This window comes from Carassius auratus, chromosome 19 (genome assembly GCF_003368295.1).
Source record: "Carassius auratus strain Wakin chromosome 19, ASM336829v1, whole genome shotgun sequence".
NCBI classification, from domain to species: domain Eukaryota; kingdom Metazoa; phylum Chordata; class Actinopteri; order Cypriniformes; family Cyprinidae; genus Carassius; species Carassius auratus.
In genome coordinates this window covers 20,381,742-20,407,803 of record NC_039261.1, presented here as the reverse complement: position 1 = coordinate 20,407,803, position 26,062 = coordinate 20,381,742, and the positions used below count along the sequence as shown (strand labels likewise).

Sequence of the window (26,062 nt, the reverse complement as noted above, 5' to 3'; positions counted from 1 at the left end):
TGTGGTGAAATTTAATCCAGTCTTGATTTCTCTTAGGAAACAGAAAAAGATAAATTAATCACCTCAAAGACTTTTATCTAATTGCTGTTTCATTTGCTGTGACAAGGATATTTCTATCAGCGAAATAAGACAATCAGCCTTGCATGAACAAACAAATTTACTCGGGCTAAACAAAGTATTCTTGCTGAGAAGAACCAAAAACTATTGTGGACAGAAGTCAAAAGTCTTCCTTATTTTTGTATTTTTATTTTTTCTCAACTAGCCTATTTCTTTCTTTCAGTAGCCTACGTCACGGATTCGAATCCCGAGAAGTGCACCTTTCCTGATCCCATTCCCTCTCGCACTTCCGGTTACTCTTCCTTTTCTGAATAATCAAAAACAAATTTTTGTTTGTTTGTTTTTTCTTTTCTTTTTTTTTTCTTTTTTGGGGAAATTAACAGTGGCGTTACCTTCCTTGGCTGCTGTTAATAAACTGCGCGCTTTTATCTCACAACTCTGACTTTTCCCGTAATTCCAAGAACATTTATATTATTGTAATTATCGTAACTGCGAGAGAAAAACGTCGTAATTGTGAGGGACTCAGAAACACTAGGGAAAAAGTCTAAAAAGCCATGCACTCGTCATTGTTTAAATTCCAGGCTGACGTAGAGACGTTCAATACAACCCCTGTCGAGAGTTTTCCTCAACAACCTCTCATTCTCAAAAAGGGAGAAAGGGGGGAAGAGTGGAATTCCTGCTCCTCCTCTGTACAGTACCAGACCACTGCCGGAGTGACTCAGTTCACACAGAGGTGGGCGTTCATCAGCTCCACTTTCAAAATCACTGCAATGAACAGCAGTGAATGCAGTCTTTTACGTCGCCGAGCACCTTTCAGGGATGACGCGCGGACGGTGACCTTTCCGCGAGGATACGGGGAGAGAGAGCGCGCATGCCGAACGCGGCGCGTCACCTGCGCGTCCGATGCGTAAAAGCGCGCGCACTGCGGTTCCGCCGCGCTTCTTCTGAATCTGGAAATTAGGATCAGGAGGTTATTGGGTGAAGCGAATTGCCCTCCTTTGTTCGCGCGGATGAGGGTCTGACGCGTTCCCGGGGGACTTTCAGTCGCGGTTCACACACACACACACACACACACACACACACGCTCTCTCTATGCTGCTATGACTCCCTGCATGCGTCTGTATTGTGATCTGGTTGCTCTTCGCAAGCTGCTGCTGCTGCTGTTCTTCATCTCGGTGCTGCTCGTGTGTGTCAGGTCCGATTCGGGTGAGTTTGGCCGTCGATTGTGACCCGTCCACTGTGCGTTTCATTGTGTGCATGTTGTCATGGTGTAGAGATCGCGAGCTCGTGGGAATGAATGGAAATGTCAGTCAGGGGTTTACACACGGGGCAAGTTGTCACGCGGCTCTCAGCTTCTTTTAATAACCTATAATACATTTTAAATACATATAGCTAGTATATGTGGCCCTGGACCACAAAGTCTTAAGTGTGTTAAGCTGAATGAATCATCATTCCATTGATGTATGTTTTTTTTATGATCAGACAATATTTGCTATTTGAAAATCTGGAATGTGAGTATGCAAAAAATCGAAATATTGAGAAAATAAGCTTTAAAGTTGTCCAAATGAAGATTTTAGCAATGCATATTACTAAACAAAAAATAAGTGTTGTTATATTTACAGTAGGACATTTACAAAATATAGAATACAATCTTTACTTAATATCATAATGATTTTTTAGGATAACATTTTCTTGTGTCATTTTAAACCATACAATGTATTTTTGGCTATTGCTACAAATATACCTCAGAGACTTAAGACTGCTTTTGTGCTCCATTATGTTTGTGTGAGATAGTATTCAGCAGAATTCAAACAGGATTTGTACGATCAGTGTCAGTAGCCCACAGGTTCCTATTGTGACAACTTGCCCCATACTGTATAGTGGCACAACAGGAGCTGCTTCATTAGCAGGTTTCCCAACTAAGAGCAGACTGACCTGCTAAAGAAGGAGTCAAACCCCCTCTATAACCAAAAATGTTAAGTTTATTCATAAGTTTGTCTTAACCAAACCAATGGCATTTAATAGGCTGTATGCATACATGTTCTGTTAACATGTTAATATTCTAACTGAGGTTAATATTCAGTGGCGTGATTAGTTTTATTCATTATTTGTGATGTTTCTGAGGCCGTGTCTTTCCAAACAGAGCGCTGATCTGTCCTGATAGGGTCTGTGTTGGACACAAAGGAGCGCTGAGGATCTGAACGCTCGCTCATTCATGTGTAAATGTCTCTGTCTCTGTGTTCAGCGGATAACCGATGCTTGTCATCCCTCATCTTCACATGTGAAGACTGTCTGAGACGCGGCCCTGAATGTGCCTGGTGCTCTCAGGAGGTAATGTGTGTGTGTGTGTGTGTGAGTGAGAGAGAGAGAGAGTGAGCTCAGCTGCTATTGTTGTATCTCGACACACTGCTCTGGGTCTGAGTGTGTGAAGTGCTCTTGATTGGTGATAAAGCACCAGAGCCCTAATCCCCAGAATGCACCAGTGATCGTGGGAACCCATAAAACATCCTTTGTGCCCTATTTACCCCAATACTAGTCTGAAAGCACACATTAGTCACTGATGTGTACATGCAAGTGACAGGGTTGTACCTTTTTAGTGTAGTGGAGATGAATTGCATAATGTAAACATAAGTATTGGACAGAAAATAAAAAGAAAAAAAATTGAAAAGTTGCAGTGGCAACAAACTGAAATAAGTTTAAGTACAAAAATGATTCAAATAATAAATAGATTAAAGCTAATTAGAAGTGCAACAAAAAAACATAACAAAATGACTAAAACTTAGAATATAGAAATAAAAGCTAATTCAAAATATTATAATTATTTGTTTTTAATTATAAAAGTACATGACAAAATTATTAAACCTTAAAATATAGAACTATTTCAAAAATATTAATAAATAAAATAATAGTATTTAAAAAATAATAAAATGACACTGGTTTAAGCAGGAAAAGGATTTTAGAAATATTTTAGTGATTATATTAAATATTTTCACTTTATAAATTAAAAGAATTAAAAGTCCTTCCAAAGATTAGTAAATTAAATACTGTAATGCTCGTTCATTAAAGTACGGTTGCGGATTAGTAAAGAACACTAACATTATATCATTATGTATTAAATAAAATAAATGAAATGGAAAAATACGTATATATTTAACATAATTAAGTCAACTTAAAATTAAAACTGAAAAGATCAATTTTAAATTTAAAAGCCAATTATAAATATGAATAAATACTATAATAATAATAATAATATTTTTTCACACTATTAATCAAAAGTTAGTCCTTCCAAAAAGTAGTAAATGAAATATGTAAATTCTTGTCCATTAAAGTCCGGTCGTGGTTTGGTCAAGCATTAGCAGTTTATACTTTTAACTTTCTCCATCACTGACGTGTTTATTTTCTTGTGACGAACAATTGATTTAAATGTTTTCTTTGTATAAAAAGTCGTGCGAATTCCCAGGATTGTGGTTCAGATCATTAAGTGTCTGCGGTGCTCGGCACCAGTCAAACTAATCCCTGACCGACATCTCTGAGCTAAAGAGCTTTCAATAATGCCAAGCTACACAACAGGCATTAGCCGTGACCCTTGACCTGTCTGACGGCTTGTTTACACTGACAGAGGTTTCTGGACGGGGCTCATGTGAGTCAGCGATGCGGATCTGTGTCTGACCTGCGAGTGCGGGGCTGTGAAGAGGCTTTTATCCAGAACCCGAATGTGAAAGTGAAAGTAAACGCCACTGTCGGCAGCTCACAGGTGTCACCGAGAGAGATCGACATCCACCTGCGACCAGGTAACGTCTGACCGTCACAGGTGCACACTAGCAACCTATAGCACCTTAGAGATAGTTCATGTTGCATTGTGGTGATGTCACTTCCTGTGTCAGGCGGCGAGGCGTCGTTCGTGGTGGAGGTGCAGCAGCTGGAGCGCTATCCTGTGGATCTGTACTATCTAGTGGACGTCTCGGCCTCCATGCAGGTTTATCTGGACCGGCTGAAGACGGCGGGTCTGGCTCTGTCTCATCTGATGAAGGAACACTCCAGCGACTTCAGAGTCGGCTTCGGCTCGTTCGTGGATAAACCGCTGTCTCCTTACATCGACGTCCATCCCTCCAAACTCCTGAACCCCTGCAGGTGAACACACCCGACCCAAAACTGTAGCACAGCAAGCCAAAGAATGAATGACGACTTAATAGTAATAATTCAGAGAAAACTATTCTCAAAATGAATTAAAATATTTTTTATATTTATATATTTATATTTTGTAAATGTAATATTATTATTTAACATGAGTAAATAAGTTATTAAATAATAATGCATTGATAAAATTAATATTTTATGTAATTACAATTCTAATAATGAATAATTACAATTATATTTAAATAATTACAAATACTTGTCATTTCACCTAATAATAGTGTGTTTTAAATATGCAATTAAGTCAAATATTTATTTAAAGATTATCTAACATAATGAGAAAATAAAAAAATAAAAAAATAATAACAGTTGAACAATAATAATAATAATATTAATAATAATAGTAGTTATTATAATAATAATAATTATTATTATTATTATTATTATTATTATTATTATTATTATTAGTATTTAACTAATACATATTAAGTTATCAAATAATAATAAATTAATAATCTATTGTTTATTTTTAAATAATAAAAATAATTATTATTATTGTTATTAATAATAAAAAATAATAATTTTACTTAAATTAATAATTAGTAATTAAAAATTATGATAATAATAATATTAATTATTATTATTATTATTAATTATATATAATTAAATTACTTTTTTAATTATAATAGATTCATAAATTATTTATTTTATTACATTAATAGTTTATTTTTTTTATTAATTTTAATATCGAATTATAATAATTCTATTTAAATAATAAAAACGGAGTGATTTCAAATGTGCAGTAAAAAAAAAAATCTTAAAGGAACACTCCACTATTTTTGAAAATAGGCTAATTATCCAACTCCCCTAGAGTTAAACTACTTGACTATTCTCTAGTTACATTGTGATGTGATGTTACAAAATCAAAGTTGCACAAACTAGCTGGGAACTATTTTATTTTGATATTACACTGCGCCTGCTGCACTCAAAGATCCTTGATTATTACACCAGAATGAGAGTATAGCTCCTAGCCTTATCAGCCTAGAAAATGTGTCATTTTCCGTCGGTCTTAGTACACGATGTAACTACAGAAGAGTCCAGATTTAAATAGGAAAAATATCTAAACTCTTTGGTCATTTTTGAGCGAGATGCTAACGGTCTAATCAGATTCAATGATCTATGCTAAGCTAAGCTTAAAGTGCTAGCGCCAGACCCGGAGATGGGCTGAATGGATTCAGAAACGGTAAAACTCAGCTGTTTAACTCAAGGAGAGTGTTCCTTTAACAAATCATCTAAACAGCTACAGCATTTTACAGCTCTATTCTCTTCAGTTTTGACTCGTATGCATCTACTTTTTCTTTTGGAAAGGGATTTTAGGAGGAACATGCGAGCTGATACTTGAGTTCTTTTGTAAACAGTGTCACTGTGTGCTTCATGTTTCTGAACTGAGATTGGCACAGAATCACACAGCTCAGTTTTCTGGAGGAGAACAAGGTTGTTTTGTCCACATTGTTCAGATTGTATCTCTTGTGAAACCTCTTGTTGCCTTTTTATGAAGGACATCGTTTTTTTTTTATTATTATTTATTATTATATCTTTGTTCCCTGGAAGCTCTTGACCTTAAAAATCATTCATTAAAGTGCAAATAGAAAAATCCAACAGTATATTTAATATTTATTTTCTGAATAAACTGCGCAAGATATGCATGCTTATGAGTATTTACTTTATCGCAAATATTTCCCCTAAAACTCTTCAGAAGAATAAATAAATGTACAAATTAAATTCATTTCAGTTTTAGTCATTTTAGGACTATAATAATGATGATGATGATGATGATGATGATGATGAAGTACTAAATGACTAAAACAACAATTGCATACATTTTTATTATTACATAATTATATTTACATAATAATAATAATATTGAATTATAATTGCATAATTACATAATTATACAAAAACAAATACAATAAATAAATAATAATAATAATAGTGATAATATTCCTCAAGTATTGTTATTTACTTAATTACGTAAATTTAAGTAATTTTAGTACTTTTCAATTTTGTTTTTGTAATTTTTTATTATTTTATATCTTTAGTATTTCTATTTTTATTTATATAATTTTATAATTATGTATTTATAATTATAATTTTTTAATTATATAATTTTATAATACTAGTATTTCTAGTATTTTATTTATTTTATTTCATATATTTTATTTGTTATTATTGTCATTAATATTTTTATTTTTTTGCATTTTGTATTTTCTCTTTTATATAATCTATTTTATTTTGATTTCAGTTTTACTTCTACTCATTTTAGTTGTTGTAATTATTATTATTATTATGAACAAAATTATAATTAGTTGTTTAAAGGGGGATTTTTTTGTGCTTTTTTGTTTGCATTTCTCTATTTAGCATTTATCTTTTTGCTTTATTTTTATTGCAGTTTTAGCTCGAGTGATTTTAGTGCTTCAACATTTTTCCATCTAATGGTCATGTTTTATTTCAATGACCAAGGTTTAGTTCACAGGAGGCAGAACTGACTGAAGCTGTAGAGCAGACTGATGTGTTCAGAGACACAGATGAGACTCTGAAGTTGTCTGTGTGTGTCTCAGTGATTACGAGGTGAACTGCAGACCGGCTCACGGCTTCATCCACGTCCTCCCCATCACACACAACATGACGGAGTTCACGAGGGTCATCCAGGAGCAGAGGATCTCTGGGAACATGGACACGCCGGAGGGAGGCTTCGACGCCATGCTGCAGGCCGCTGTCTGCCAGGTAAACACACCTGAGACACACACCACACACTGATGAGGTTTGGGTGATTGCAGGGTGTTGCTGTGTAGTTTCTGTGTGTTTTGTAGCATGTTGCAATATGGTGGTTGAGACGAAAAATAATAAACTAAAACAAAACCGTGCTTCTCCATTTATCCAGGATTGTTGAGCTCTAGTTCTGAGATGCTCAAATCAAAGGAGTTCACTATTACATGTGATTATTTAAAATGTTTCATTGTTTATGTATTTATTTATTTATTAGTATTTATCTTTTTAATAATAATGACACTTTTATGTCAGAGGTGATTGCTGGAACATTCCTTACTCGCTTGAGTAAAAAACGCTAGTATTCATTTTAGTAATATTATAGATTAATTTATTTTTAAATGAGCATTTATTTGTTGCATATACTTATCATTTCTTTTTTGTATTATGACTTTATTTGCTTTTTGTTGTGTATTTATTTATTTTTAGTATTTCTAGTAATTTATTACGTTTGTTTATTTGTTTTTTGTTATGTATTTATTTATTATTATGTTTTTATTTTATTTATTTATTTGTGTTTGTTTAAATATTTTCTTCCTTTTTTTGTCGTTAATGGTGATTGCTGGATCATATTACAGTTTTATTTATTTTTATATTAGTATTTATTTATTTATTTTAGTATTATGAATTTATTTACTTTTTTGGTATTTATTAATTCATTTTATTATTATTTTTATTTTAGTATTATAACTTTTTTTATATATATATATATATATATATTTTTTTTTTTTCTTAGTATTTTCTTGTAATTTTATGACGGATTTATTCATTTTTATTATATATATTTTTTTAATTTATAATATATATGCTAGTGGTGATTGCAAGGTTGTCTTCATTTAATTAGTTTTTGGTTCATTTATATATTTAATAGTGCTGTCAAGCGATTAATCACTATTAATCACATACAAAATAAAAGTTTGTTTACATAAAATATGCGTGTGTTATGTGTATATTTATTATGTATATATAAATACACACACAAAGTATATATTTTTACATAACATATCTTCTGAAATATTCATGCATGTGTGTGTATTTATTTATACATAATAAATATGCAAAAAAAACACATGCATATATTATGTAAAAAAAAAATATATTAATCTATAATAAATGTATTTATTTTTTCTAGTTAATAGTGGTTGATTGGAATTTTTTTTTATTGGCTTAAATCACCCTAAAATATTTCATGCATGATATAATAATAATAATATGGTGATTATGGTAGTATTATGGCTAATATTAATTAATTAATAGCTTTTTAATTGTGTTTTTTATTGCATTTATTTATTTATGCATGCATGTTTTTTCTTCAACCAAGCAAAATTATAAACCAGCAAAGTCAGATCTGAAGAATGATTAAAGTCTACAGCGCAGGGTGCTTTACATGACACATCTCATCTCGTCTCGTCTCAGCTCAGAGCAGCTCTGAAGCAAAACAATGCCTCTTTATGGGATCCGGCCGCTGGGATGTTTCCCGGGAATGATAAGCGGATGCTTTCTGAGCCGTGGGCTTGAAAGGTTTTGTGACCTTGACTGAGTTTCAGTCTTCGTATGTGCCTCTGCGAGTCAGAGAGAAACCAAGCGTTGGCTCTCAGGTGATCTAGCGCTTGTCGTCATGCATGACTTACACAGATGCCGCGCTGCTGTAGCTTTAACAGATAGCTCCTGTCGGCATCTCGTCGGGGTTTTCAGTGAAACATTACTCATTACTCCTGGCAGCTGAAAACACCGGACTCGGACGGTTCGTGTTTAATTAGTAACACAGGCTCAGGTCACAAGAGTCCACTCACAGTCTCTCATGAGGGAAATTATCACCTTTTAATTTTTGGATTAATGATTATTGTATATAACCGTTAGTGTTTTAAGTATTAAATAATTAATTCATTTATTTATGTATTATTATCTGTCAAGCAAAGGTCATTTAAGCACCTCATCCCTAAGATATGATTTAAGGAATGATGAATGAATTCAGTCGTTTCTCATCCTGGCAGATAAACCCTCAGCTAGCGCTCTTTGTCTTGTATTAGTAACTCGTATAGTTTGTTTATTTGATAGTATTTGTTTACATTCTTTTTATTTATTTTATATTTATTTATTTCTACTAACAAATATATATATTTGAGTTTGGGTGTTTCTGACAGAAATCTGTCTGTTTTGCAACAGTGATTTCAAGAACGCTGGCAGTGATTTATGGGAACACACACAGCGACTCGTTCAATCCGTGATTAAAGCGCTGGTTAACAAATATGTGCATGAAAGATGCTCGAGTTAACTAAAGGCTCTGGATTAAATGCAACATCTGTGGTTACAAGCAAAAATGCAAATTAATGTGCACATATCAAAAAATTCAAAAAATGCTAAACTCCAAAAAATAAACTACATTACCCATGATGCTGTGCAGAAAATTCCACCAATCAGAGGTCGGCGAGGAATGCTGCAAATTATGTAATTGTGTCAGTCTCGATAAGTTCTAAAAATTCTTATTAAAAATATCTATTTTGCTATAAATATAAAATATATTGCTCAAAACCAAATTAACGTTAGTTTTTCTCTCATTTAAATAGAGATATTATATATACTCTATCTTGTTTAGCTAGGTTAGGTATTTTTTTTCCTGCATGTTATATTTTTGTGGGGTTTTTTTATGTTTTTTTTTATTCTTTCTTTGTTTCGTTCCCAGTTTGTTTTTTTTATTTTATTTTTTATGTTCCTTTAAATTTTTTGCTTTATTAAATTTTTGTATCTATTTATTGTTTTTATTTTTGCATGCTCTATCATCTCTTTCATGGAAATTTTTAATTCCGCGCTCTTTTTCTCAAAGCATGATTCAGGGGATGATCAGTCCAAGCATTGCTCATCCTGGCATCTGAACAGCTAAACACACTCTCCTGCAGGTTAGTAACGCTTGCTTCCTCTCTGCAGAAAGACGTGGGATGGCGTCCCGAAGCGAAGCACCTGCTGCTGGTGATGACAGACCAGCCGTCTCATCTGGCTCTGGACAGTAAACTGGCTGGGATCGTGGTTCCTCACGACGGCCGCTGCCATCTCGAGGATAACATCTACTCCCAAACCACCACCATGGTACCATTAACCAGAAGTTAATTCAGCAGCTGCATTGTTATTATTGTAATATACCACAGTATGCACATGATGTTTGTACAGACGTGTTGTCGTTGTTGTTGTTTAGGAGCACCCAACAATCGCTCAGCTGGCCGAGAAGCTTCTGGAGAACAGCGTTTACTCCATCTTTGCAGTGGACCAGGTGCAATACCGGTGGTATGAGGTAATGTCTCTAACGCACCATGAGTTTGAGTGTTTCTGACAGAAATCTGTCTGTTTTGCAACAGTGATTTCAAAAATACTGGCAGTGATTTATGGGAACACACACAGCGACTTGTTCAATCAGTTATTAAAGCGCTGGTTTAACAAATATGTGCATGAAAGATGCTCGAGTTATCTAAAGGCTCTGGATTGAAAATGCAAGTAAAAATGCTAATTAATGTGCACATATCAAAAAATTCAAAAAATGCTAAACTCCACCCAAATGAATTACCAGAGGTTCATGAATAAATGGTTCCACCTCGAAATTATTATGAATGATGGCTTGACAGCTCAGATTGACTTGATTTTACTCATATATTCATGTTTAAAAACAAAAAAAATAAAATACAGTAGCTTCACATTTCTGCTGTTAAAGCCATGTGCATCTGCTTATTTTATTTCGACTTATTTTTCGTATTATTCTGTTTAGCGCCTGAATTTATGTAAAAAAAAACACTAAAAAAAACTACATTACCCATGATGCTGTGCAGAAAATTCCACCAATCAGAGGTCGGCGAGGAATGCCGCAAATTATGTAACTGTCTCGATAAATTCAAAAAAATTTTATTACAAATATCTATTTTGCTATAAATATAAAATATATTGCTCAAAACCAAATGAACCTTTGTTTTTCTCTCATTTAAATAGAGATATTTTATACAATAAAAGTTCATGGTGACCAGTAGCTGACAAACAAAAAAAAAATACTTAATTAAATAAATACTTTTAATCAGCAAGGATGCATTAACTTGATCAAAAGTGACAGTGAAGACATTTATAATGTTACAGAAGATTTCTATTTCAAATAAATGCTGCTCTTTTAAACTTTCTATTCATCTCTGAATCCTGAAAAATTAAATGTATCACAGTTTCCACAAAAATATGAGGCAAACACAACTGTTTTCAGAAATGTTTCTTCGTCTGCAAATCATTATATTAGAATGATAGTTGTCGAGACCAAAAAAGTAATATAGAAATATTACATACACTATTATTACATACTATTTTATTTTATTTTATTTTATTTTATACAATGTAAGTTCATGTTGACCAGTGGCTGTATCCTAAAAGTAGTGTTTTATTTTATTTCATTTCATTTCATTTCATTTCATTTCATTTCATTTCATTTTATTTTATTTTATTTTATTTTATTTTATTTTATTTTATTTTATTTTATACAATGTAAGTTCATGGTGACCAGTGGCTGTATCCTAAAAGTAGTATTTAATTTATTTGTTTATTTATTTATTTATTTATTTATTTTTATATATATATATACAATGTAAGTTCATGGTGACCAGTGGCTGTAACATAAAAGTAGTATTTTATTTATTTATTATTATTTGTTTTGTTTTTATTTTATTTTTTATTTTATTTTTTTATTTCCAATGATACTGTACAAGACAATTCCACCAATCAGAGCTCGGCAAGGAACGCTGCTAACGATGTAACTGAGTCCGTCTCAATACAAACTCAAAATGCTAAAAAGTTTTTACTTACAACTTTAAATGAAGTTTTATTTTTCAAAATCATGTCTAATTCAGTTATGTCCTTTACAATGCTTAATGGGATTGTAGTTCTTTCCCTCATTAAAGCCGTCTTGTCCTTTTATCCTATTTTCACATGCTTTTTTGCTTCATGACGCTCAAAGTTCATAATGCTGTGATTCCCCTCAGAGCGTGTTGGTTCAGTTCATAACTCATAACGCTTTAACAAAGTTTTTTTTTTTTTATCCATCTGGTGAAAAATTAATAGAAACAGAACCAACGGCGCTGAGTAAGTGGGTGGCACAGATGCACTCAATTACTGTAAGCACATTTGTTTTGAGCAGCAGAGGCATGACTCAGTATTCGTTTTCTGTCGAGCTGTATTTTAAACATGCTTCATCTTTCCTCTGAACAGGATCTGCTGGACCTGATTCCTGGAAGTTACGTGGGCCCACTCGTTTCCAAAGCATCAAATCTAAAAGACTTAGTAGTGCAAGCCTACAAGGTAAACAGCTTGACTTTCTCTTTTGCTCCGCTCTCTCTCTCTCTCTCTCTCTCTATCTCTGTCCACTCAAGGACAATTTGATTAGAAGTGCAAGAGGTCCCAAACATTTCAGAGCACTCGCTTTCGGTTTAACGGGAAAAGCATCGGCTGTAATGCCAGAATCTGTTCCAACATGTGTTTAACAAGAGCAAGCACAACAATGCATTCTCCTTCCCCAAATCCTGTGATCCCAGCGAACAGAAGCCTGCATTATAAAGGGCCTGTTCCGGAGACAAAGGGCTCTTTCTGAGCTGTTCTCCGCTCTTCTCTTGCAGAGGCTGCTGTCGGATGTGGAGGTGCAGATCGGGCTGGAGGACGGCCAGGCTCAGCGCTTCCAGGTGAACGTCTCGGCTCTCTGTCCCGACGGATCCACTGTCTCTGGAAACACAAAGTGCTCCGGCGTTCGGCCCACACAAACAGTACGTCTAATTCAGCACGGTGCACAGAGATTAAATGTGCTCCAATTATAAGACTTAGCTCGGCCAAAAATAATGTTTGCTCACCTGCATGTTGCTCAAAACCGTATGATTTTAATTTTCTCTCATTTTAAAAGGAAATGTTTTCATGCAAAGAAAGTTCATGGTAGCTGTCAAGACCAAAAAAGTGACGGAAATATTTTATTTATTATTTTATTATTATACAATGTAGGTTCATGGTGACCAGTGGCTGTTACATAAAATAGTGAATATTTAATTTAATTTAATTTAATTTAATTTAATTTAATTTAATTTAATTTAATTTAATTTAATTTATAAAACTCCATGGTGAAGAACAGCTATCAAAGCTAAAAAAAAAAAAAAAAAAAGTACATGCACTTCTATATTTATTTTATTTCATGTCATTTTCTTTTATTAAACAAATACTTTTATTCAGCAAGGGTGCATTAAATCGATCAAAAATGAAAGTAAAGACATTTATAATGTTACAAAAATATTTATATTTAAAATATATGCTTTCTATTCATCTGTGAATCTGACAAATAAAATGTATCACAGTTTTAAAAAAAAAATAGTGACCTGCACAACTTTTTTCAACACAGATAATAATCAGAAATGTTTCTTTAGCAGCAAATCAGTATATCAGAATGATTTCTGAAGATCATGTGTCACTGAAGACTGGAGGAATGATGCTGAAAATACAGCTGTGCATCAAAGAAATAAATTACATTTTGCTATATGTTCATATAAAAAACTGCTATTTTAAACATAATAATATTTCCTATTTTTATGTACTTTTTTGGAGCTTGACAGCCTATTTACATTTGTTGCATGGAGAAAAACCGCCTTCTTTATGCATCTCCATTTGTGTTTCAAAGGAAAACATCATGTTGGTTTTAGTGGATGATGATATAATTGATATTATGAATAGTATTTTTGTTTGAACTGTCATTTTAAGGTTATACATGCCTTGGAGTTTAGTTTAAAGTAAAGGTTTACAGTATCTTCGGTTTATTTTGTCCCATGAGAAAATAGTTCAAGCTAAGTAATTACTCTGTGCTGCACTGTTTATAATGCCACACATTTATAAACTGTTTTATATGATCATGTGACCTGTGTTGAAATCTCCAGCACATTAGGAACATAGCAGAGAGGCCACAAACCCAAATGTAATGCTGTTGCACCACAGTTAGATTTTGACATTTTCTGAAGAAAACACTCTTAACATCTCGGTGGTGGGTTTTGCACGGAAAAACACAATTCACATTTTCTTCAAGAAATATTGAAAAATCTTGGTTTACATACAGTACCATTTAAAAGTTTGGGCATTTATTAAAGAAATTAACACTTTTAATAAGCAAGCATTCGTTCAAAACATTTTTTTTAAATTCTCCTTTTGTGTTTACAGAAGAAAATAATACAGATCTGTGTTATTGTTAACTGAAACTTATGCTAAAACTATTAAAATGAATTTTGTCAAAACGAAATAAAGGTGAAATAAAATACAAATCATGAAATAAAATCACGAATCATTTGAGTCAGTTTGGGGATCGCAAATTATTTGAATCAGTTTGGGAGTTCGGAGCGGGATCGCGAATCATTTGAGTCAATTTGGGAGTTCGGAGCGGAATCGCGAATCATTTGAGTCACTTTGGGTATCGCAAATCATTTGAATCAGTTCGGGAGTTCGGAGTGGCTTCGCGGATCATTTGAATCAGTTCGAGAGTTCAAAACGGGTTCGCGAATCATTTGAGTCAGTTCCGGAGTTCAAAATGGGTTCGCGAATCTATTGAGTCAGTTCGGGAGTTCGTAGCGTGTTCGCGAATCATTTGAGTCAGTTTGGGGATCGCAAATCATTTGATTCAGTTCGGGAGTTCGGAGTGACTTCCTGGATCATTTGAATCAGTTCGAGAGTTTGGAGCGGGTTCGCGAATCATGTGAGTTAGTTCGGGAGTTCGTGGCGGGATCGCGAATCATTTGAATCAGTTCGGGAGTTCGTAGCGGGTTCGCGAATCATTTGAGTCAGCTAGTCAGGGCTTGGGCGCCGAGTTGCATTCTGGGACGTGGCGGCCATGTTACTAGCCTCGCGAATGTAAACATACAGCAAGTTGAAGGAGAAGAGAAGAGTTGGGAGAAAGAAAAAAAATTTAAAATCACGAAAAGGTTGTGGGATTTATAATAGGGACCGGTATATGGACAAAATCGGCACTATTAACGGTCTGGATCCATATGAAATTCCCGACAAATAGTGGAGTACCGACGAAGACTTGCTGCCACACTTTTGCAATACAGATATCTTCGGCTACCTTGTTTGTTTTGTGAGCGCCTACACTTCAGAATAGTTCCGAAGCTACAATTCATTGAACCCTCATGTACAGTTCACAAATGGATGGGTTCAGGAGCTGCAAATCAAAGAACCGGAACAGCGGCAAACAGTATACAGTAATCCGGTAAGCTGTGCTCTACCTAGCTGCTAGTTTAATAACTGTTGGTGCTAACAACCATTCACAGATTTACTTTTAACTGTGTTTCAAAAGTGTAGTTAGTAGCTGTCAACCCTCCCATTTTTTCCGGGGTTCTCACGTATTTTAGCTTTTCCCGATGTCTTTCCGGTTTAGTATTTTCCTGTAAAATATCCCGTTAGCCCTTCAGTCGCACCTGTTAGTCTCCGTGCACTTGTTTCAGAATCTGTAACTAAAGTCACATTAGACCTAGCTTCACAAATCGCTTAACGTTAGTCAATGCAGCAGTTTTGTAGTACGACTTTTTGCTGTCAGCAGAGGGATAGCAACAAAAAGAAAAGTATTTTGGATGAGTAACCTGAGAAATTTCTCTTATTTTCAATGTTGACTTAAGCTATATAAATAAATATTCATATGTTATGGTCTCAGTGTTCGCGCCTCCAAGCAGGAAAGCGGTGCAAAGTGAATCCATTCTCATTTTGCGCTATTACACCCCACAATGTACATACAATCCCTACCTTGCATTCATATTTATATTCTGTATATACTCTGCTCAATACTGTATATAGCAACTCCACTGTACATTCTGTATATTTACTTACTCTGCACTTTTATGTATATAAAACACTATATTCTTGCACTTCTGGTTAAATGCTAACTGTATTTCATTAGCTCTGTACTTCTACTCTGCATAATGACAATAAAGTTGAATCTAATCTAATCTAATAAACCATGGTTGCAAACTAAGAAGAAGAACTAACGTCATTGACAGGCGACTGCACTGCCCCGTGTCGCTGTTTAAAATGGGAATTTTCTCATGATTTAAAATTAGTTTAAAACATTAGAGATATGGTTAGTAATCAGCTGGACAAAATATATAGTGGTTTTTGAATATTTTACTGCAAGTATCTTACGAATTGCCCCTTTATTTGTAAGAGTGTAGGTCAGAATGAGATCTGAACTGTGGTCGGTGGGGTCTGCTCTGTGTTTGTCCCGTCTCAAGGTCTCCTTCAAGGTGACTGTAGGAATGATGGGGTGTCCGGAGGACGGCGGCGATCGAGATGTTGTGATGTCCGTCAGGCCCGTGGGCTTTAACGAGTCGGTGAGCGTCCGGATCCGTCAGAGCTGTGTCTGCGGCTGTGCTCAGACGGGCCTCTGTCGGGATGACCCCTCGTCCTCGGACTGTCCCGCGGACACCAGCTCCTGTAGAGCGCACCGGGGCGCAGCCGTCTGCAGCGGACGAGGGCTCTGTAAGTGCGGGACGTGTGTGTGTGACTCCAGCAGACTGGGACACATCTACGGGAAGTTCTGTGAGATGGACGACTTCTCCTGTCCGTATGTGAAGGGCCGGGTGTGTGGAGGTGAGCGGTTTAAAGCGTTAGTTCACCCAAACATGAATATTCGGTCATTACATTGCAAACTTGTAAGAGCTCTGTTCATCTTCAGAACACAAATTAAGATGTTTTTGATGAAATCCGAGAGCTTTCTGACTCTACGTATCCGCGTGCATACATTGCATTCGTATATACGTCATATAAATAGTTTCCTTTTCGACGTTTCAGGACACGGCCGGTGTGTTTCGGGTGAATGTGTGTGTCTCTCTGACTGGACGGGTGAGTCCTGCGACTGTCCCGTCTCCACCGAGAGCTGCGTGTCGGACGACGGCTTGATTTGCAGCGGCTGGGGAAAGTGTGTGTGCGGCAAGTGTGTGTGTGACGACGCTCGGCGATCTGGAGCCTTCTGTGAGAAATGCCCCATCTGCTACAGCTCCTGTCAATCACACTGGTAACCGCTCGCACTGATTGGCTAATACAGCTGTCAATCACACAGTTAAACACGCACTGAAGCTGCATACCTTTCTAAAGGGGCTTCACACTAGACTTTGCCCTCCATTCACTTTCATTCATGCGCATGTGAACGCAGGAATGCAAGAGAAAAGGTTTTGTCTTCAGCTGCACACCAGAGTTAAACTGCCAATTTATAAAGAAAAACACGTTTGACCAATAGAGGATGTAACCGTCCTGAAAAATGGAGTAGATCAGAGATATTTATTGATTAAACTATTTTAAAGCTTTATTAAATGAATGGTTACACTTTATTTTAAATTGTCCTTGTTACAGAGTAATTATACATATAGGTAATAATTAACTACATTTGTTGGGTTACTTGAAATGCACATTTTATTGTTATTACACTGTATTCAATTAATAATTAATAAATAAATAATTATAATTAATTATATCAATCATAATTACATTTGCTAAAGTTTTACTTTATTTTAAATTAATTGAATAATATTTTTTATATTTATTAAAAACAGACAGGGAATATGACATCATATCCTGTTGCCCATATTTTTTGTATAAAATAATTTTTCATGCTGAATTTTGTTGGACTGGCACTTTAGGTTTTGTTTTTAATGGAAAACAAGTGTACTGTATACTGCACAGTACATGCTGTATGCTATTATTGATTTTGCATTTGGTGTACTTGAAGAATACTAGTGTACTACAGAATGCACAGCATTTAATGTATATAACTTTTAAGAGTTGCAAGTAAAATAGTATGCAGTATTCAATAATGAAGTACACAACCTTATCACATTGCATGTGTTATTTCAATTCTTAAATATTTTTGCATACTTAAAGTTTAGCATGATCACCCATTTATACAATCTTCTGAATTAAAATCCAAGTATTCTTTATAATACATGTTAAATGTCTCCACTGTTTGTGCTGAAATGAAATAATGAGCCACTGATAACGTTCCCAGCTCGTTCCTCCGACTGGAAATTGAAGGTCAGATCGATCACATTGCATTGTGGGATGCTGTATTCAATGCAGTGTGCTCTGGCTTTGTGCCAAACATTGGCAAATGTCATAGAAATAGAATGAGCCGCTCTGAACATTGCCTAAATTCACAACATAATCTAAAGTGTCGGTCACGTGAAAGTTGTTAGGGATGCATGATCGCTCACTTAGCACATGCATCATATGGATTAAGACTACATCATGAATAAAAACATTTAAATTATAATGCACTATATTATTATAATATATTCTAATAAAATTATAATACACTATAAACAATATATATATATATATATATATGCATAAACAAATAATTATGTACAGTATGTATGTCTGTATAGTTCTTATTCATTTTTAATTAATGCATCTTATTACATCTGGTTAGACTAAATTAAAATAAGAAATTTTGCTTCGGCAACTAGCTGAAAAAAACATGCATTTATTTATTTATTTCATTTTAGTTATTGTTTATTTTAATTCAAGTAAGAAAGAAATGTTTAATTGGTTTACCTTTTTAGTTTTGGCAAATTACCCTGATTTATATACTCAATCATAATTCTTAATTTATTATTTATTAATTTAAGGTTATTCAAAAAAATGCAAACAATATGTTAGAAAACTTGAAATATGAAATAATAATTTTATAAATGTATATGATCTACTCCACTTTTCTGCAACAACTTGCAGCTTGGCTAAGAGTTCAATCCGTGTTATCTGCATCCTAAAAGTGTTCTGTCCTAATAATGGTGTAATCCTCAGGAGCTGTGTGAGGTGTCACCTGTCTAAGGGCCTGGGGTCAGACGCTGTGCAGCTCTGTAATCACAGCTGTGCTCCGGCGGTGCAGTATGTGGACGACGTCTCAGGTACTACAGCACAAACACAGAGAGAAACACAGGAGGCTGCGGTGCGTCTGAATGAACTGTGCTGTTGTTCAGATCTGCTGCGGGGGAAACACTGCCTGTATCCCAGCAGTGAGAAGTGTCAGCACCGATTCCTGGTGGACTTGGCTTCGGATCGGCCTCAGCTGCACATCAGTCCACATCCTGGTGAGGAAACCAGTCCTTCTCTGCATCCGCTCCTCCTCCGCTTTTCCCTTCTCTGTTCCACAGCACTGAGAATCTACAAATCATGTTTCACTCGCAGTGAATGAAGTTTATTTTAAGACTGTTCGTGACATTATTTTCAGCACATTTTCCCAGCTAATTCTCATTGCTGTAATGTGTCGAGTCCTGATGTTTAAGTTAGGAGTTGATTTTTCTCATTTGATCCTTATTCCCGTATACATTTTTTTTTTTTTTTTTGGTATTTACATTTTATTTAAATTTAATCAAATGCAATTCAACAGTGACTGCTGTTCCATGACGTATACATACTTTATAGTTTTATGCTAATATATAAATATTTTACAGTCAGTCAACATTACATAATGTTAAAGTGAATTTTTGCATTACAGTAGTGAATTTTTTTTTTTTTTGCCTAATTGTAGTTAATTGATTATTTCATTGTTTTTAAGATTTATTATTTTATTTTATTTACATTTATTTTATTTTCATTTATATTTTATTTATTTTATTTTGTAGTAAATCAAAGTGAATCGCAGGCTATTTTGTAAATTAATGTAAATTATGAAAAAATGTTGTTTATTTGGGATTTTATATTGTATCTCTTTATATTTTTATGTTTTATTTATTTATTTTGTATTTTCATTTATTTATATTTAATTTATTAATGTATTGATTTATTTTATTTTATGATGAATACAAGCTATTTATTTATTTTTCATTATTTATGGTTTGTTTATTTAATTAGTATATTATCATTTATTAGTTATTAAATTATTAGTTATTAGTTTTTTTGTGAATTTTCAAAGGTCAAAATTTATTTTTATTTATTATTTTATATAACTATTTATTAATTTACCTTTATTTATTTAATCATTAATGTATTTAATTTGTGGTGATTTGTAAGCTGTTTTCCTTTGTTTATTTATTTATTTTCGTTTTTAAATTTGTATTAATTTTGTATTTTATCTATTAATTTTTATTTACATTTTTGTAGTGGCAACATTCAGGAGATTCACTCCTCTTCATGCTGATTTCTTGCCAAAAGGATTCTTCATTGATGTCTAGAAAGAACCTCTGATATATTAAGCAGATGCATTTTTAATGCATTTAAAAAATTTTATTTCTTTCAAAATCTTCACTGTGCTGGTTCAGTCGTGTCAGGAAGATACAGAGGTTCAGGGAAAGGGTTTGTTTAAGACAAAAGCATCCAATAATTCATTCTTAAGCTAAACAGCGGCCAGATGTTTCTGTTGTGTGCTGTTACGACATCAGCAGCAGCTGAACTACACACATCCAGTCCTCCTGTTCTCAGTGGCTCCCATCCACTCACACACTGACATTTAGCAGGTTTCCATGGTGATCTGGAAGCAGCACACACACACACACACACACACACACACACACAAAGGCTCGTGCTGTTTCAGTGCAGCACTGAGGGGGCGTGGGGTGTGTCCCAAACGCCATTCAGAAGAGTGGCTTTAAGAGAGAGAATGTGCAGGAGAGCAAAACAACACTATTGAGATCTCCACAGTGTCTCTGTTGCTCTGATGTGACAGTAATGCGATTAAACGGAGAGTCTACTGCTTTATTAAGCCTCGTTCACACCACAGATGATCCTTACAACTTCAGGTGCTGCTCGTGTGGCGCTCAAAAATAACCCATATTTACTTCAATAAAATTAATGTACTATATTTTTGCTTAGTATTTGTTAGCCACTTTTTGAGCATAGTAAATTACATTTCTGACTGAAATCCTGAATGCACTGATTTAAGTTTGGTCTCTTTTGAAAGAAGGCACTATTGGCTACTATTTTCAAGGTTTATATGAAATATATATTCTCCAAATCATGTTTTACTCTGAAACGGCATGAAAGTCAAACCCATGAATCAAAACAAATTTGAGGTTGATACGACAAACAAATCAGCTTTCGGTAAGATTTTGTTTTGGGCGCAGTACCAAATGCTTCCACTAGATTAAATTGGCTTCCTATTCATTTCCGATACGCTCATTTTTGTCACTAAAACTACAAGTATGACTGTTTTTTCCAGGACCATTTAACCTTTCAGAAGCGTCCATGTATATACGTCCACTTCCGACTATAGACAATAACAACACATGAACGATATCGTTGGAATCTTTTCTTTTTCTTTTCGGCTGAAAGAGAATTAAAAACACTGAGAGCCAATAAGAATCCATCCTGCTTTAATGAGCTTTAATAGTATGGATTGTTTTGAATTATTATTTTTTTGTTAATATTTTGAATTAGATCATATTTTTACATTTCTCTTTTCATTTTAATTTTTATTAATGTTTTAGGCATTTTGTCTGTATAGATATAAATATTTTGTTTATTTCGTTTTCTCTTTTTTTAATCATTTTTTTCAATATAATTTTTAATATTTCTATTTATCTGTAATTTAACTTTTTCAGTTTTACTTTATTATATTTAATAATTTATTACTGTAAGTGAAACCTTTCTAATCTAACATTTCTATTCTATTCTATTTAGCTTTAATTGTTTTATTCATTTTAGTACTTCAGTATTGCCAGCTTAATATTTCTAATTTTCAGTGAAGTTTTATATAAGTTCAAGATCTAACATTGCTATTCTAGTCTAGCATATCAGCTTTATAAATTGCTATTCTATTCTTTTCCATTCTATTCTATTTCCTTTTAGTTTAGTCTTATACATTTTTGTACTTAAGTATTGTCAGCAAAATATATAATTGTTAGTGAAGTTATATACGTTCAAGATCTAACATTGCAATTCTATTCCATTCTATTCTAGTCTAGTCTATTCGACTTTATAAATTGCTATTCTATTCTATTCTATTTCGTTTTAATTTAGTTTTATAAATTTTTATACTTTGGTTTTGCCAGCAATATTTAGAATTTTTTTGTGAAGTTGTATAAGTTTAAGTTGATCTTACATTGCTATTATATTCTATTCTGCTTTAATTTAGTTTGATTAATTTTAGTACTTTAGTACTCCCAGCAAAATATGTATCATTTTCAGTGAAGTTGTATAAGTTGAAGTTTATCTAACATTCTATTCTATTCTGTTCTATTCTATTCTATTCAGCTTTAATTTAGTTTTGTTAATTTTAGTAGTATAGTATTGCCAGTAAAATATTCATTTAAGTTTTATAAGTTAAAGTTTATCTAACATTTCTATTCTATTCTATTCTATTCTATTATGTCCTATTCTATTCTTTTCTATTCAACTTTAATATAGTTTTGTTATTTTTATTGATTTAGTATTGCCAGCAAAATATTAATAATTTTCAGTGAAGTTTTATATTCAAGTTTATTTAACATTTCTATTCTATTCTATTCAGCATTAATTTAGTTTTATTAATTTTAGCAGTTTAGTATTGCCAGCAAAATATCAATAATTTTCAGTGAAGTTGTATAAGTTTAAGTTTATCTAACATTGTTATTCTGTTCTGTCCTATTCTATTCAGCTTTCATTTAGTTTTATTAATTTTAGTACTTTAGTATTGTACTTTATACTTTTCATTCAAGTTTTATGTTCAAGTTTGTCTAACATTTCCATTTCTGTTATATTCTATAATATTTCTATGCGGCAACTCAAGCATTTCTCATCCAATCTGCTCCACATTTATTTATCTTCCTCTGCTCGTTCTTACTGTATGTCTGCTGTTGACTAAACACTAACATTTTACGAGAACTGATGGTTTGTTTGAAGGGCGACTTCTGAGCAGGATGTCCTCCTGTGGGATCAGAGATGAGCACAGTGCAGTCATGTGTGGACTTTGGCTGTTGTTGGTGTTGTTTATGATCTGGTCTCTGTTGTGTAACAGTGTGTGTTTGGAGTCGGCGGTACTTAAAGACGTTCCTCAGCACCTTCCTTCTGACCGTCACGCTGGGGATCGGTATGCTGGCCGTCGTCCGACAGCTGCTGAGAGCTGGAAACTGTTCGTGGCAGTCCAACCCTGATCCACAGTTTGACCACAGCCGCAAGGTAATGTGAGTTCATGTGTGTGTGTTCAGTAAGAGACAACCACAGCAGAGCTCAAAAAAACGAATAATATTTATATATTGACCTAATCAATGTTATTTTAGTCTATGTATAAAATATATATATTTTTTCCAGTTTTATTCAAAGTAATTTTAGTATTTTTATTTATTTTATTCTATTTTATTATTTATTTTTATTATATTTATTTTTTATTTTCAATAAGTGTATTTTTTTATTTCTGTCTTATTCTATTAAGCTTATATTTATTTCAGTTTTTGTTTTACTAAAATTGTTTAAATTCATTTAGTACTGCACACAATTCATCTCAAATTTCTAGTTACATTTTATAAGTTAGTTTTTTTATGTAATATCTTTTTTCTGTTATATTTATTTCACTTTAATTTACATATTTAAATTTCACTTCTATACATTTTTTATATTTTGTACTGCCAGCTGAAAATACATACATATATACATTATTTCACAAAAAAAACCTTTGAATACTTTGTGTTAGTTTTAGTGTCTGTGGAGCACAAAAGCCTGCTCGCCAAGGCTGCATTTATTTCTTTTAAACACAGTAAAAATCGGTAAAATTGTGAAATATTATTACAATTTAAAATAACTGTTTTCTATGTGAATATATTTTAAAATGTAATTTATTCTGTGATTTAAAACGCCTTTTTCAGCATCATTCCTCCAGTCTCCAGCGTCACATGATCTTCAGAAATCATTCTGATATGATGATTTACTGCACAAGATACATTTCTGATTATTATTATTAGTATTGAAAACAGTTGTGATACTTCATATTTTTGTGTGATCGATTTAATTTTTCAGGATTCTCTGATGAATAGTTCAAAAGAATAGCATTTATTTGTAATAAATCTTTTGTTGCATTATAAATGTCCTTATTGACACTTTTGATCAATTTAATGCTTGCTTCCATAATAAAAGATGCATTTCTCTTCCTGTCTGAATGCAGAACTCATACGTCCCCACGACCAACGAGAAGACGATCACGTACAGGCGGGACAGTCTGCCGAATCTCCCCGTGGAGATGCACGCACACATGCCCAAGAAGCCCCTGAGCGACGCCTGGCAGTGATGACCAGGGTCAAAGGTCGTCTAGAACCAAAGCACTACCTGAATGAAAACACAATCTTTCTCTTTAAGCACTTACTTCACGAGAGCAATATCCAGCGTGGGTTTTCTGACGGTGTTTTTCATTCAGTTTCTCATTTGTGATGTTGAATGGCATTAAATCTCTTGTCCTGAAGCCACACAGAAAAAGAGATGATACGGTAAACCCTTAATGACGCGTTCACCTCAATAGGCCAGTTTTCTGCTGAGTTACTGTTTGCTTGTGTCTGTGAGCGGATGTGTAGGTGTGTTTGTGATATTTGTACTTGTTTTATTTTATTCGTATATATGGTACAGACTCTGGCTGTGTTCAGAATAGCGTACTTACATACTGCGCATACTATTTCTGCAGGACGCATGCAGGAAATACACAGACCAATGCAACAGGCTTGACACTTCCAGTGTAATGATGCTTTGTTTGGACTTAATAACTATATTATCAATTAATCAAGTAATCAATTAAATTAAATATTTTTTAGATTTATATGATTTTCATTTCAGTTTACAATTTAGTAATTTTACGTGCTTTTATTATGTTTGAATATGAATAGATGAAAGCTAAATAGAAATATTACATATAAATGTGATGTTTTACATTTATTTTTACATTTTTTATTTTTATTTTATTTTAGTAGGCTACTTTAAATTCTGTAATGATAATTTGAGCAGATTATTATTATATTACTTTTTTAATAGCAGTGTTCACAGTATGCACCTTATTTTGCGACACGGAAATAAACTATTTTATGTGTGTAGTCCAGTAAAAGTAAAACTAATTTACTATTTTAGACTACAAAATAGTGTTTATGATTATGGTAATATGTTAAAATAATATGATAAGCAATAATACAGCTAAAATAACTGGACGCGACTGATACCGGAAGTCTCGCGAATTCAAATTAAAAATGGCGCGCCGAGCTGATCCTGTATAGTATGCAGTATGCAGTACTCACTTCTGAACTTAGTGTTTAGGAAACCCTGTAGTGCTGACTGGGATGAGTACCCCACCTAGTGTTCAACACACGCTTAACCACTTTTTAAGGGTTTTTTTTTTCTGATTAATTTTATTTATTTATTCTGTAATGAACATGGCATTGGGGTTTTATTGAATGTGTTCATATTTAAGCAGATTTCTCAGAACTGTAGCCTAAGTTATTTTCCAGCACTCTTCCCAGCTCAACTTGTTTCCTTATACAACTGGAGTTTTGAGGAAGTTTCTTCCTACACTAGTTTACTGTATGTGCAGATCTGTGCTTAGCTGCTGGTCGGTATTTAAATCTGTTGTCGTGTACTACTGAGGGCCCTTGTGTCCCGGACAGCGGCCCTGTAAGGCAGTGATGGTACGAACCCTCGAGGTATCCATAGCATTCCTGTGGCTCTAATAAATCCTGTTTTAACACACTGTTTACATTGGGAGAACATATTTATTTTTAGTATTTGTTTTACTCTCTCTTTTGTTAGAATTTTTGTTTTTGAACAGATCTGGGGTGCATTTCTCAAAAGCATAGCAACTTTGTTGGTTGCAATACAATTTCCCATTACCAACCAACTAAGTTGCTAACAGGTTAGCAACTATGCTTTTGGGAAACGCACCCCTGGTTGCCTACAGAGCAATATTGTTAGCATGTGTACCCGCACATTTCTGACTGATATGTGAATGTACCTGTGTAAAGCAAACGTCACACCAGCCATTCTGGTTATGCTTTGTAGCCTGTGTAATGAAATAAATAAATGAATAAATAGAAATCATAACACTGTTCTTCAGTTGCATGGTGTCATCATTCAGGTTCATTAT

General features: G+C 33.8%; 1 protein-coding gene across 2 annotated transcripts; it reads left to right on the top strand.

Moving 5' to 3' along the window:
- Positions 1 to 546: 546 nt before the first annotated feature.
- On the top strand, positions 547 to 26,026 carry LOC113119738 (integrin beta-8). 2 transcript variants are annotated; one of them, XM_026289371.1, is made up of 15 exons: positions 549 to 1,263; positions 2,303 to 2,388; positions 3,677 to 3,848; positions 3,942 to 4,188; positions 6,810 to 6,975; positions 9,943 to 10,101; positions 10,208 to 10,303; positions 12,244 to 12,333; positions 12,648 to 12,791; positions 16,275 to 16,632; positions 16,834 to 17,056; positions 18,841 to 18,944; positions 19,017 to 19,127; positions 22,970 to 23,130; positions 24,110 to 26,026. In XM_026289371.1, exons 1-15 carry the CDS (start codon positions 1,158 to 1,160, stop codon positions 24,230 to 24,232), a joined length of 2,346 nt encoding a protein of 781 aa, XP_026145156.1. In that variant the 5' UTR covers positions 549 to 1,157; the 3' UTR covers positions 24,233 to 26,026. The 2 variants fall into 2 exon arrangements, with proteins under 2 accessions (XP_026145155.1, XP_026145156.1); XM_026289370.1 differs by having other exon boundaries at positions 547 to 1,263; positions 18,841 to 19,127.
- The last annotated feature ends 36 nt before the right edge of the window (positions 26,027 to 26,062 follow it).